Source organism: Mesoplodon densirostris, chromosome 2 (genome assembly GCF_025265405.1).
Source record: "Mesoplodon densirostris isolate mMesDen1 chromosome 2, mMesDen1 primary haplotype, whole genome shotgun sequence".
In the NCBI taxonomy this organism is placed as follows: domain Eukaryota; kingdom Metazoa; phylum Chordata; class Mammalia; order Artiodactyla; family Ziphiidae; genus Mesoplodon; species Mesoplodon densirostris.
Window position 1 is genome coordinate 120,977,343 of NC_082662.1, and position 14,922 is coordinate 120,992,264.

At 46.4% G+C, this 14,922-nt stretch overlaps 1 protein-coding gene and 1 long non-coding RNA gene across 5 annotated transcripts in view; one reads left to right on the forward strand and one right to left on the reverse strand.

The window, feature by feature from the left end:
* Nucleotides 1–935, reverse strand: part of OLFML2B (olfactomedin like 2B) — a 41,917-nt gene extending 40,982 nt beyond the window's left edge. The window contains exon 1 of one of the 4 annotated variants that reach the window (XM_060090837.1): nt 274–935. In XM_060090837.1, coding sequence (XP_059946820.1) covers nt 274–447 — 174 coding nt within the window. In that variant the 5' untranslated portion in view covers nt 448–935. The remainder of the gene's footprint in view (nt 1–273) is intronic. The other 3 variants (XM_060090836.1, XM_060090835.1, XM_060090838.1) reach the window with 3 other exon arrangements.
* A 23-nt stretch (nt 936–958) lies between these two features.
* On the forward strand, nt 959–10,509 carry LOC132484369 (uncharacterized). Its single transcript, XR_009531171.1, has 4 exons — nt 959–1,428; nt 5,720–5,842; nt 8,998–9,198; nt 9,486–10,509. It is a non-coding gene; the product is annotated as an uncharacterized LOC132484369 (long non-coding RNA).
* Nucleotides 10,510–14,922: the final 4,413 nt, after the last annotated feature.

The window sequence follows — 14,922 nt, forward strand, 5'->3', positions numbered from 1 at the left end:
ATTTTTTTCCTTCTTCTCAGGGAGTTGTGTGGTGTCTTCCCTTCCTTCTCCTCTCCTTTCTCCTGATTCTGTAACCTTGAAAGACCCTATGATTTTGAGAGGAGGACCCATGTCCCTTTGCTTAAGAAAATATTCTGATAAATGAAAAGCAAGTGCCCTCCCCTTTGGTAATGGAGGGAGAAACGGCTGCTTCCGAACGCTTCAGCGAGGATCATCTTAAGGCTCTTGCCACCACCCAGGGCAAGAGGCGGGGGCATGGGACTCGCAGCCTACCTGAGATAAAACGTTCTCCTGGTTGTCCGCTTCGTTTTGCAGAGTCTCGTCCTCCGTGGGCGCCACCGTCTGCACATCTGGGGGCTCGGTCGTCCCAGTCGGGGGAGTGCTGTACCCCCAGCCCAGAGCCATAACCAGAGCGAAGCAGAGAACTAGCAGCAAAGACTTGGCCATGAGGGACGCGACAAGAGGGAGCTCGGCCCCTTCGGAGAATGGCTGGGGTCCGGTGGGGTGGAGGGGGGGTGTCTCGGCAAGGACTAAGGCGAGAGGGTGTCTGGCTGGAGCCCGAGAGTGGCTTCTCACAGCGCCTTCTAAAGCTGGGTGCGGCTGAGCGGGGCGGGAAGATGCTCCCTAGAGACCCTGGTCATCTCCTTCCCAACGCGATCAGCCCCGACCGTGCGGCCCCGGTAGAGAGTGGGGCGCAGGGTAGGAGGAGGTGACGGGGAAGGTGGAGGTGGTAAGGCTAGCCGAGCGCGCCGTCCTCTGGAGAGGGCTCAGGTGGAAGGAAGGGGTCCAGGCGGAGGCGGGCGGGGCGGGGCGCGCGGGGGCGGGCGGCTGGGAGCCTGGGGGCGCAAAAGGGGACCCGGTGGGGGTGTGGGGCGGGCAGTTGCGAGGGCTGCTGGGCGACTGCGCCGCGGAGCGCTGGCGCGGAGGGAGGGCGGAGCCTCTATTGTGCCGGGCAGCGGGGATGCAGCAAGTTACGGCGCGGAGGAGGAGGACCGGGAAGCGCCCGGGGCTCCGGCGGAGGGGGTCCCGGCCGACCCCGCCCCCCCACTCGACCTCAGCTGCTGCGCACGCCCTCCGGGGCGGAGGTGTGACGTCGGGAGGTCGCCCCTTTCCTTCATCTGACCGCAAATTATAAAGGGAGAGAAATTACCCCGAGCGGGATCCCTGAAATTTGGAGATCTCTTGTGCCCATTCTCGCGGAGAGGAGCGAGTTTCCTCTGGGATGGGAGGTAGGCACCGAGAACTCTCTCCAAGCACGAGCAAGTATGGATGGATCCTCAGCATCCTCCTTTCATTGCATCTGGAGGAGAGAAGGAACATTTGCTGTTGGACGTTTCTTTTCCCTGACTTGACTTTGGGAAAGATATTTGGCAGCTTTGAACTTAGCGCCATCGGTAGTTTGCTCGCCTGCGGCAGCTTTAGAACCTGGTAATACCTCCAACCAGAGGATAGCTTTTTTAAAAAAAACATCTTTATTGGAGTATAATTGCTTACAATGGTGTGTTAGTTTCTGCTTTGTAACAAAGTGAATCAGCTATATGTATATATATCCTCATATCTCCTCCTTCTTGTGTCTCCCTCCCACCCTCCCTATCCGAACCCTCTAGGTGGACACAAAGCACCAGGCTGATCTCCTTGTGCTATGTGGCTGCTTCCCACTAGCTATCTATTTTACATTTGGTAGTGTATATATGTCCATGCCACTCTCTCACTTCGTTCCAGCTTACCCTTCCCCCTCCCTGTGTCCTCAAGTCCATTCTCTACGTCTCTTTTTTTTTAAAACATCTTTATTGGAGTATAATTGCTTTACAATGGTGTCTTAGTTTAGTTTCTGCTTTATAACAAAGTGAATCACCTATACATATACATACATCCCCATTACTCCTCCTTCTTGCCTCTCCCTCCCACCCTCCCTAACCCACCCCTCTAGGTGGTCACAAAAATCCAAGCTGATCTTCCTGTGCTATGCAGCTGCTTCCCACTAGCTATCTATTTTACATTTGGTAGTGTATATACGTACATGCCACTCTCTCACTTCGTCCTAGCTTACCCTTCCTCCTCCCCGTGTCCTCAAGTCCATTCTCTACATCTGAGTCTTTATTCCTGTCCTGCTCCTAGGTTCTTCAGAACCTTTTTTTTTTTTTAAGATTCCATATACATGTGTTAGCGTACAGTATTTGTTTTTCCCTTTCTGACTTACTTTACTCTGTATGACAGACTCTAGGTCAATCCGCCTCACTACAAATAGCTCAATTTCGCTTCTTTTTATGGCTGAGTAACATTCCATTGTATGTATGTGCCACATCTTCTTTATCCATTCATCTGTCAATGGACAGTTAGGTTGCTTCCATGCCCTGGCTATTGTAAATAGAGTTGCAATGAACATTGTGGTACATGACTCTTTGAATTATGGATTTCTCAGGGTACATGCCCAGGAGTGGGATTGCTGGGTCGTTTGGTAGTTCTATTTTTAGTTTTTTAAGGAACCTCCATACTGTTCTCCATAGTGGTTGTATCAATTTACATTCCCACCAACAGTGCAAGAGGGTTCCCTTTTCTCCACACCCTCTCCAGCATTTATTGTTTGTAGATTTTTTGATGATGGCCATTCTGACCTGTGTGAGGTGATACCTCATTGTAGTTTTGATTTGCATTTCTCTAATGATTAGTGATGTTGAGCATCCTTTCATGTGTTCTTTGGCAATCTGTATATCTTCTTTGGAGAAATGTCTATTTAGGTCTTCTGCCCATTTTTGGATTGGGTTTTTTGTTTTTTTGATATTGAGCTGCATGAGCTGCTTGTGAATTTTGAGGATTAATCCTTTGTCAGTTTCTTCATTTGCAAATATTTTCTCCCATTCTGAGGGTTGTCTTTTAGTCTTGTTTATGGTTTCCTCTGCTGTGCAAAAGCTTTTAAGTTTCATTAGGTCCCACTTGTTTATTTTTGTTTTTATTTCCATTTTTCTAGGAGGTGGCTCAAAAAGGATCTTGCTGTGATTTATGTCATAGAGTGTTCTGCCTATGTTTTCCTCTAAGAGTTTGATAGTGTCTGGCCTTACATTTATGGCTTTAATCCATTTTGAGTTTATTTTTGTGTATGGTGTTAGGGAGTGTTCTAATTTCATTCTTTCACATGTAACTGTCCAGTTTTCCCAGTACCACTTATTGAAGAGTCTGTCTTTTCTCCATTGTACATTCTTGCCTCCTTTATAAAAAATAAGGTGACCATATGTGCATGGGTTTATTTCTGGGCTTTCTATCCTGTTCCATTGATCTATATTTCTGTTTTTGTGCCAGTACCATACTGTCTTGATTACTGTAGCTTTGTAGTATAGTCAGGGAGTCTGATTCCTCCAGCTCCATTTTTCATTCTCAAGATTGCTTTGGCTATTCGGGGTCTTTTGTGTTTCCATACAAATTGTGAAATTTTTTGTTCTAGTTCTGTGAAAAATGCCATTGGTAGTTTGATAGGGATTGCATTGAATCTGTAGATTGCTATGGGTAGTAGAGTCATTGTCACAATGTTGATTCTTCCAATCCAAGAACATGGTATATCTCTCCATCTGTTTGTGTCATCTTTAATTTCTTTCATCAGTGTCTTATAGTTTTCTGCATACAGGTCTTTTAACTCCTCAGGTAGGTTTATTCCTAGGTATTTTTTCTTTTTGTTGCAGTGGTAAATGGGAGTGTTTCCTTAATTTCTCTTTCAGATTTTTCATCATTAGTGTATAGGAATGCAAGAGATTTCTGTGCATTAATTTTTTATCCTGCTACTTTACCAAATTCATTGATTAGCTCTAGTAGTTTTCTGGTAACATCTTTCGGATTCTCTATGTATAGTATCATGTCATCTGCAAACAGTGACAGCTTTACATCTTCATTTCCTATTTGGATTCCTTTTATTTCTTTTTCTTCCCTGATTGCTGTGGCTAAAACTTCCAAAACTATGTTGAATAATAGTGGTGAGAGTGGACAACCTTGGATTGTTCCTGACCTTAGAGGAAATGGTTTCAGTTTTTCACCATTGAGGACAATGTTGGCTGTGGGTTTGTCATATATGGCCTTTATTATGTTGAGGTAAGTTCCCTCTATGCCTACTTTTTGGATGGTTTTTTATCATAAATGGGTGTTGAATTTTTTCAGAAGCTTTTTCTGCATCTATTGAAATGATCATATGGTTTTTCTCCTTCAATTTGTTAATATGGTTTATCACATTGACTGATTTGTGTATATTGAAGAATCCTTGCATTCCTGGGATAAACCCCACTTGATCATGGTATATGATCCTTTTAATGTGCTGTTGCATTCTGTTTGCTAGTATTTTGTTGAGGATTTTTGCATCTATGTTCATCAGTGATATTGGCCTTTTGTTTTCTTTCTTTGTGACATCTTTTTCTGATTTTGGTATCATGGTGATGGTTGCCTCGTAGAATGAGTTTGGAAGTGTTTGAGAAGGAGAGGTGTTAGCTCTTCTCTAAATGTTTGATGGAATTCTCCTGTGAAGCCATCTGGTCCTGGGCTTTTGTTTGTTGGAAGATTTTTAATCACAGTCTCAATTTCAGTGCTTGTGATTGGTCTGTTTATATTTTCTATTTCTTCCTGGTTCAATCTCGAAAGGTTGTGCTTTTCTAATAATTTTTCCATTTCTTCCAGGTTGTCCATTTTATTGGCATATAGTGGCAGGTGGATTCTTAACCACTGCGCCACCAGGAAAGTCCCCCACTTTCTTCACCTTTTTTAAAAAAAAATTATTTTATTTATTTATTTTGGCTGCATTGGGTCTTCATTGCTGTTCATGGGCTTTCTCTAGTTGCAGCGAGCACGGGCTACTCTTTGTTGCAGTGCACAGGCTTCTCATTGCAGTGGCCTCCCTTTATTGTGGAGCATGGGCTCTAGGCACGTGGGCTTCAGTAGTTGTGGCATGCGGGCTCAGTAGTTGTGGCACACAGGCTTAGTTGCTCCACGGCGTGTGGGATCCTCCCGGACCAGGGCTCGAACCTGTGTCCCCTGCATTGGCAGGTGGATTCTTAACCACTGTGCCACCAGGGAAGTCCCTTCTTCACCTTTTATTTCCTTTTTATTCACCTGTTTCTCAGACCACATGACCTTCTAGACCTTCTATTATTCTGCTTATTTTTTCTCTAGAAAGGCTCCAGTTTGAGTATCTGTTAGAGCATATTGAAACTATTTCTTCTCTTTTTCTGGGCACTGTTGTTTTATTAATACAGCCAAAGATTGCCTTTGTTTTTTTTGGCAGTTACATTACACCAATGATTCACATTGATTTATTTTTTAAATGTAGTTTTTTCCTGTTCTTTTTTCTTTTACATGAATTTTATACTTGTTTTCTCCATCTTGTGCTCTCCAGCGATTTTTTTTAACCCAAATGCCAGCCTTTACATTTTTTCCCATTGAATATTATGATGGTTTTGGCCCATCTTTTCATTCTGTTGAAATCTTGCTGTTTTTGCCCTTGTCCCAGTTTGGGATAATTTCCAAATTCAATAAGCCTAGTTTCTGTCTTAATGTAAATCAGTAATTTAAAAAAGTCATATTCATTCATATTCTAGAGCCCTACCCATAATAGGAAGAATCTTTCTTTATTGATATTAACTTTTCTGGTGATTGCTCAGGCAGTCAGAGGCATCGGTGCTTAGGCCATGTGTTTTCATCATGTCTAGAAGCATTTTCTGACAGACTTTTGTCACCTACCTTTTAGAAATCCAGATATACTGTGGCACTCCTCCCACCTGCCAGTCGGATAACCTGATCTGAAGATCCTGAGATGAGCTCGGTTTGGCTTTAGAGCATCCAAGTTGACGTAAACTCTGTGCAGTCTTTGGTAAGTGCCTACAGATCTCACTTCACTTGATCCTCAGCGTATTCATGTAAAGTAAGTATTGCTCTCCCTGTTTGCAGATGAAGTCATTGAGCCACCAAGACAATGAGCTGTATGACGACCACTGTACTGAGTGCTTACTGTGTGCACGCGTCATTTGATGTTCAAAAAAAAAAACCCCTGAGCTAGGTAGTATCATCCCCTTTTACAAATGAGGAAACAGCCTCCAAGAGGGGCATACTTACTGTGGAAATGTTCAAAGAACAGGGTCCCAGAAAGCCCTGAGCATGCCACTTCAGCAACCTGAGACCCAGGACCTTTATAGGTTTTGGCCAGCTGGCAGGTTGCCAGGCTCTGGGGATTCCTCAGCTGCTGTATCCACCAGGCCTCCCCGGCCAAGTTTCCTTCTGGCAAGAGCATCTGTTTTCCAGTTTACCTGGGAGCCTCTGGACTTTGCTCTGAAATGCCTGTCTGTTGAAAATCAAGGCTTCATTTGCCAGGTGGGGCTGGGGTGGCTAGAAATGACCTGCCACCTTAGTGTGTAATTTAGAAAAGGCACCTGCCCCACAGCATCAGAATCAAAGAGCAGGGCAAAATCCCACGAGCACCATCATTCTGCCATCTCCCTTCCCTGGCTCACTGCAGGGTGGGAGCCCTGCCAGGGAACTGCCATAAAATGCTGGAAAGGGATGATGGAAAGCCTGGCCGAAAATGAAGTCTTTTTTCCCCTGTTCACTCTGCTTTGCTGCTTTCTCAGCTTCTTATTTTGCCTTTGATCTTCTAGGTTTTCTCCCTTTTTAAATTCAGTTTAACTCATGTATTGAATGTATATTATGGGCCGGGTGCTCTATGGCCTGCTGAGCACAAAAGATGAAGAAGACAAAACCTCTGCCTTTATGAGCTCATGTTATAAAGATTACATGTAATCCTGGGGAGGCATATAAAAGGCTTTTTTTTCCCTCTGAAGGTATTTTAGTAAAAACAAAGTTGTTCATAACTGCAAGAGAGGTAGGCAGTGAGGAGCCATTAAAAGATTTGGGCCAGGAGAATGGCCATAGTCAGATCTGCAGATTACATGAATCACTCATGTGGTGAAGAGTAGAAAGCAGAGGGAAAGGCAATACAATAACTATACTTCTCTGTTTGCAGACCACCTGGCCTCCTGGGTTGGCTCTGCCCAAGCCAGAGTCCTGTGCTGGATGGGTCATTGCTCTGACTCAGAGGGAAGCTCCCCTGTCTTCTATGACTTGTGCTGACCCAAGGAGGGGTAGGTAGGCAGAGGCCCTTTGCCTTCACAAGGAATTTTCCATGGCTGCTACATGGCAGAACTCCAAGAGATACAATTCCCATCATAGCTTACGTGAGTGGAGCCCCCTAAAATTGTGAAGGCACGACCGGCAACCACCAAACACTCTCCTGGGGCAGGCCAGGAATACTGCATACAGCCTGTGGCTTCTACACACCATGATCTCTCTCTCTCTCTCTCTTCCCTACCCCTCTCTCTTCCTTCACTCCCTCTCCCTCTCTCCTGGTTCCAGGAGACCTCCATGCTTAAAAGCAGAGAGCAGCACCGGCACAGATTATGTGCTGTCCTGTGGTGTGCTTTTTCAGGGCATTCACATGCCTTCCCTGCCTTCTCATAGATGTCTGATGTCCCTTTAATAAGTTCTGCCTTCAGTGATGAGTCTTTACACATGAATACTTCTGGTAGAGGCAATGCATTGCTTTAAATCTATACCAGGGAATAAATAACTGATAACAGATTTTGCTAGGGGAGCAGCAGTGGGAAAACACTGCAAAGTCAAAAGGATGCATTATGGGACAATGCCAGAGAGGAGAATGTGGAGAAAGGAAAGGCCTGGTCCATGCGTTACCACCTAGCCTAGAAATGAGGTGTAAGGACTCATTCTTGATTATTAAAGATGCATAGAAGCTGGTTCAGTGAAGACTGGGAGACAGCACTCCAGGTAGAAGCCTAGAGATGGTAAAACTGTGGTGAGTTATTGGGAAATGCAAGCAAAGCTGAAGCACGGGGGTTACAATAGACAGAAGAGAAGGGGACGTAGCATGGGAGGTCCAGAGGTGAGAATGGTGGGCAGATCACCCCAGGCCTGTGTACTATGCTGGGAGTTTGGATTTTGAGCCAAAGGCTGTGGGAGGGAGACCCCAAAATTGCTGTAAGCAAGGGAGTGAAATAATTAAACTTGAGTTCTGGTAGATGGTCCTGGCAGTAGAATGGGTTGGAGGGTCAGACTAAAGTAGGGAGACCTGTTTGGAGGCTGTTGTTGAAATCCAGGCATGAGATGGGAAGGCTCTGATGAAGGTAGTGGCATAGAGAGAAAGGGGTGGGTAGGAGATTCAGAAAGAGGTAGAAATAATAGGACTCGGTGACTCTCTAGATATGGGGGACAGAGTAGGGTGAAAGTATTATTAAGAATTCTTGGTTGTAAGTAATAAAGCAATTTTATACAGATTACTCAAAGAAAAAGGGTGAGGAAGGGGACTTTATTATAAGCATATAGGATTGTCTCACAGAACCCAAGGGCTCCAGTGTCACTGGAGTCATTAAGGACTTCTCCACACAATAGACAGAAGGTGTCCAGGTCATAGCTACATGAAGAGAGTGTGAGGCTTTCTCCTTCTCGGGCCCAATTCCAAATGCCCAGGGAAGGGACTCTGGTGCAACATGCATCAGGTGCCCAGTCCTGAACTGATCACCTAAGGTGTGTGTGCAGGAGGTCAGGTCACTGTGTAGAAGTGGGAAGAAGGGAGGGACTAATAGACCAGGCAAATAGACAGGTATCCACTGTATTCTAACCCATGGCTGGCTGGTTCTCTGTCTCCCCTCTGCTTCCAAGATGAACTTACTTAACATAAATTAATCATCTTAGATAAAAGCAAAAATGTATCCCCAGAGGAGACAAGCCAAATTAGTATCTAGGAATGACAACTCTTCTATGTGTCCACATCTCCAGGTGATACCTTTTCCAGCATGGCTTGAATCTAGTCCAGATGTGACTTCTCACCATCCTACAGCCACCAGATTCAATGATAAATTTAAGCTGGTATATGTATGTACAGTAGCTCTCAGCTCAGTGTAGACATTTCACTTGGTAGATTAGCCACTGAAAACGGTAACCCATATATTTGCTTTTCAGGATGCTCCCTTCTGTTCACTGGGGTGCATGAATGTCATTTAATCTTAGCCATGTCAGGCAGCCTGGAGCCGTGCAGGAGCCTGGGCTTCAGGTCAGACAGATGGTCTGTGGAATCCAGGATTTACCACACTTACTACGGACTTTGGGAAAGTCACTTCACCTCTGTGAGCCTCGGTCTCCTCATTCTAACCTGGGAGTCATGTAAGCATCCTCTACTGTTTACTATGCACTCACCACGTGTTCCTTTTTTGAGCCGGGCAGGAATGAACTCCAGCCCCAATTCTAAGGCTAAAAATCATGAGGACTATCAAGATCACAGAAGACTTACTGAAAGGGTAAGTCTTAGATTTGGCATCGAGAGGAAAGCCAGACACTGATACAAAGGTGAAGGTTTGCTTGTAAGCAGGAGAGATGATTCTAGTCTGAGCTTTGTGGGGGCTTTAGAACCACAGACCTGGGCTCAAATCTTTTTTCTTTTTTTTGTACAGAATGTTCACAGCAGCTTTATTTACAATAGCTGAAGATTGAAAATTACCATATTTCATCAACAAGAAAATGCATAGGGACTTCCCTGGTGGTGCAGTGGTTAAGAATCTGCCTGCCAATGCAGGGGACACAGGTTCGAGCCCTGGTCTGGGAAGATCCCACATGCTGCAGAGCAACTAAGCCCGTGCGCCGCAACTACTGAGCCTGTGCTCTAGAGCCCGAGAGCTGCAACTACTGAGGCTGCGTGCCACAACTACTGAAGCCTGCGCACCTAGAACCCATGCCCTGCAACAAGAAGCCTGCGCACCACAACTAAGAGTAGCCGTCACTCGCCACAGCTAGAGAAAGCCCACATGCAGCAATGAAGACTCAGTGCAGCCAAAAATAAATAAATTAATTAAAAAAAATAAAGGATATGGGTTTAAAAAAAGAAAAGAGGGCTTCCCTGGTGGTGCAGTGGTTGAGAGTCCGCCTGCCGATGCAGGGGACACGGGTTCGTGCCCCGGTCCGGGAAGATCCCACATGCCGCGGAGCGGCTGGGCCCATGAGCCATGGCCTGTGGTACATCCATACAGCATAATACCACTCTGCTGAGTAGTATACAAATTCTGTGAAGCATACTACCCATCCATGCACCAACATGGATAAACCTCAAAAACTTTACGCTGAGCTAAAGAAACCAAACACAGCAAACAGTACATGCTGTCGAATTCCACTCATATAAAGTTCTAGAACAGACCAAAGTAACGTGGTGGAAATCAGAACAGTGGTTGCCCCTGAGGGTGGAAGGTATTGACTAGGAAGGGGCATGAGGGAACTTTCTGAGATGTTGCAAATATTCTGCTAGGCTCAAATCTTAATCCTGCCACCGATCTGGCGGGTGATCTTGGGCAAGTTTTTGTCTTCTAAGCCTTAGTTTTCTAACATTGCTAGATCGTTGTGGAGATTAGAGATATAAAAATAGGCCTGATTCATAGCTTGCCACATTCACAAATATTTGTTGAATGTCAAATGAATGATAAAATAATAACCATTTATTAAATGGGGATATTATTACTCCTGTCTCTAACTCACTATGTGAACTTAGAACTCTCTCTGTGCCTCAGTTTACTTCTCTGAAAAAGTAAACTATCGTTTTCGATTCTTTGTTCCTTCCATTTGGTGATTGTGACTTACGTAAACAAATTTTTCCCTTTTTTGGGTTTGCTTCATTCTAGGAACTAAACTTTAACAAGGTAACTTTCTAAAGTTTGAGCAATTCCTGAGGTGTTTGGAGCCAGCTGCCAGCCCCTTGCTTTTGTTGGCAGGGCAGCCCAGGCATATCTGGCAGCTGCAGCTGCCCAGGGAGATGCTACCTTCAATGGGGAAATAGGGATGGGGGTGGAGGTGGGTAGGGCAGGGGGCTTGTCTGGGGGGACATACAGCATCACCCAGAGCAAGGTGGTGAGCAAAGCAAGACTGTCACAAGCATCCCTGGCCTGACACTGAGTTCTGAGTGAAAACCAAGGGACACCTCACTCCGACCAGAGGAAACCCAGCTCTGCACTCTGAAAGCCAACACTCCCATGCAAGGAGAGAGGCACCTAAAATAGCAGCATCATGACTGAGTCAGGGTGGTGCCACCCCAGAGTTCCAACTCCTGCCAACATTCTTTCTCCCCTTCCTCTAAAAAATACTCTCTTTTGAAAACCCAATCCAAGTTCATTCCAGTTACTCTTGGGATCTTCCCTCCTGCCCGCATCATTCTCAACCTTCCTTCATCTTGCTGATATTGCTGTTTTCCTCTTATTCCTACTTCCTCCCTTCTTGCAATGAAAAAACCATTCAGAGCTCTGTTATCTGAAAGTGATAAGAGTGGTTCCTGAACAACCATGTGCTGTTGAAGTTTTCCATTCCTTCACAGAAGATTTTCAGTGTCTGAGCTTCACTGCTTTTAGACCTAGAATCGTATGTCCAGTAACACACTACCTTTGTATAACTCCAGGGGAACCATACAGTGTAAATGGTGTCCTCTGGGGAGAAGGACAGTTTGAGCACCTAATATGGCCAGGTGCAAGCATCTCATTTCATTACCACAACTATCCTGCAGTGGAGGTGTTACTACCCACAGGCTGCAGGTGAGGAAACTGAAGCAGAGAGATTGATTAAACGTGCCAGAGGACAAAAATACACAGCTTATAAGTGGTAAGCTAGCTTTGATCTCAGGTCTGTCTGACTCCAGGCTCATGCTATTCATCACATCCCATCCTACAACATTTAACTTTTAAAACCCAAATTCATCTCCTCACCCACGTGTCATCTCCCCTTCTAGAATTCCATACTTAAGGTTCTCCAACCTCTTAGGGGCAAAGTGGCGCATCTATGTTAAAACAACCGACTGCAGAAGCAGTGGGCAGTGAGATGTCCCATCTGGGAGACCTGGCTTCTAGTCCCAATGCTGCCACTCCAGCTGTGTGTGTGAACTTGGGAAGTCATGGGCTTTAGTTTGGTCTGTTTTCCAAGAGAATTGGTCGGACTGAGCGATTTCCAAGGTGGTCCCTTTCAGCCCTAACATTCTGAATTCTTCGGTCCAAGCAGCTTGATTTATGATACTTCTTTACTGTGTTCTGAACAGTTGGCTTGAATGTAGCTACCCACAGAAAAATAGTTGTTTTGTATGTTTCTGTAAGGCCATCAGTTACTCTAGAAAGTGTTGAATATTTGAGTTGTGAGAAGGGTAGACATCCCGTGTTTTCCATGACACATTCCACAACATGTGTGCATTCTGGGTTTCCTCAAATTGTAGCATGGTGATTGCATAGCCATGGTGTGCAGTCTGTATCTGAAGACAGGTGGGAGAGGAGGGAGGAACATCAGGTCTGCCCCAGGGTGTGCTGCTGGGAATTTGGCTGGTCTGGTCAGAAGTGGTGGGTCACTCCCTGTGGAGCATGTGTCCTGGCCTGGGCAGCAGGAGAAACAGTCTGGTTCCAGATCGGCTCACTCTGGGATGGGGACAAGCTAAGCAGTGAGAGTGATAGCAGTAGTGGCCAAAGCCCATTAACAATTCCCAGGAAATAGAAGTAGAATCCGGGTAATAAAATAAAGTCTACCTTTTTTTTCCTTTTCCTTTTCCTTTGTGCTTAGTCTAGTTTCACTTGCTCATAGGGTACCACGTGCAGAGGCCTTGCACCCAGCACTTCAGACCAGAGTTCCTAGTGGGAAATGGCTGCACCCTGCACTTCAGCTCGGGGACCACGTGCAGAAGCACTGTGCACAACACCTCAGTTCAAGATAGTGATGGCAGGCTGTGTGCAGAGATGCTGTGCCTGACGCTGCGATCTGGAGCTATGAGCAGCGCAGCTGTGCCTGACCGGCGAGAACTCCACCCCTCTCCCCTCCCTACTGATGAGAACCCTATAAAGCAGCCCCACCAAAGGCCTTTTGGGGAGAGTATGTACTCTAGAGTATGAGCTTGCCCCTCTCCATTCTTTGATCAAAGACTAAAGCTTTTCTTTCCTCCTGAACTGAACTCAATCTCATTCTATTGGCTTGGATGACACTGGGCAGAAGGAACCTCGCTGGGAACCAACCCAGGAAGGTCGGTAACAAAATTTTGATGACCACGAAGGTACGGACCGTGGCCTTTTCACCGGCACGTATCCACTATGCTCCAGTGGGAGGACAGTGAAGGCTTTGGAGGTTTGCCTGAGAATGACTGACTCTGGTCTTTGAGTTCACTCTGACGAGGTAGAATGGCGGCAGCCTTGGCCAGGTCCAGAGCGACCCTGACCAGCAGCCTGAACCCTGGTGTGGTGTGCACACAGCGGTGGCCCCAGAATCATCTGGACTGCACCCCCTTGAGGGGATCACACTGTGGCACCACTGGGGATCGGGGACTGAAATTCACATGACTGCCCACTGTGTCTGGCTGGCCTTCCCGCAATGCCGGGCACCCTGGGGACAGTGGGCACCTGTGGACGAGAGGGACCCAAGGCAGTCCTGCCCACTGTCTTGCTAGCAGTGCTGTCCTTTTGACCCCTGTACCAGGCAGGAGCAGCCACACCAGGACATTTTGCCCTCCTCACTGATCTCCAGGAGTCAATGGTAGCATTTTCCGTAGTCACTTTCAGTTTGTTAAAGGAAAGTGGCCAGCCCCCGAGCCAAAAGGCACGATCGGGAAAAGACCCAGGTAATAAGGACCACCTGACAAAATGGAGCAAGGATGCTCAACCCAAGCTAAGGAAAAGGCACCAGGGACACCTGAGTGTGAAAGGGTCTCAAGGTAGGTACTTGACCGGTGACTTGACCTCTTCCGGTCAGCACTAGTTTCTCTGGGGAGTGCTAGTGGGCTGAGGGGCCCTGTGAGCAGCTGGTGAGAACAGGAAACGCCCACTGCCTGACCTCTCCTCCCCCTCTACTTGTGAGGCGAAACTTGGGTGATTCTTTGTTGACCAAGGTTCCACGGGTTCTCCTCCTGGTATCAGCACAGAATACTAGCTGCCCCAGCGGTCTAGTGAGTAGTACCCTGTGGGAATTCTCCTATTGCTTTTAGCTGTCACCCAGTGAGAAGTCTAAAAACTCCTTTTCGGCTGAAAGGGAGAAAGGGAAGACCCCTGCCTCAGGCAGCTGTGCTACTCCCTAAGGGACCAAGGTGGTCAGGAACTAACGTGGCTAAACTGCTCTGGCCCAGAGACAGTCCTGTCTAAACTCCTGTGGGATATTCTGACAGGAGGGACTAACTCTCTCAAGCACACACCCTTATAAATTCAAGGGGGGCCCCCAGTTATATCAGAGTCCACACCATTTGGACGCTGCCTATTTAGGTCCCTTGAGGAGTCTATTAACATTCCAAATTTCCCAAACCAGAAATGCAAATCACTCCAACTGCCTCCTCGGTAGTTGGGAAAAGTCATAGTAAGGGGTTGAGGGAAAATCCAGAGGGGTTCCTGAATCTGATTAGGGAATCTTTCAGACCCATGACCCAACATGGGCTAACATCCAGCCTCAATGTACTCCTAACTGGGGAAGAAAAGGCCATGGTCTTTTCAAAAGCCCAAAAGGAAGCAGACAAAGAGAAGAAAAACAATGCAGGTCATGCAGGGAATCAAATGGTCCCAGATAACAAACCTAACTGGGACCACCAATATAATGGAGGAATGGGGTGGAGGACAGAGGCTGGCTCATTATAAAAATATGGTCCTAAAGGGAATCCAGGCTAAGTGGGCTGGGGAGCCCCATGAGCCACTCACAAGACTAGGAACCCCATTATTGGGAAGCCCTTGAGCTCCTGGCAAGAAAAGGAAACACCCACTACCCTCACCTACCTGTCAGTTAGATAAAATAAAGGAAATCAATTGGTAGCCATCAGAAAACCCTTCAGCATTCCTAGAGTGCCTCTGAATCTATACCACCACTCACCCTGAGTCATTGGAAGGGAATGCAGTCCAGAGGTCATATTTC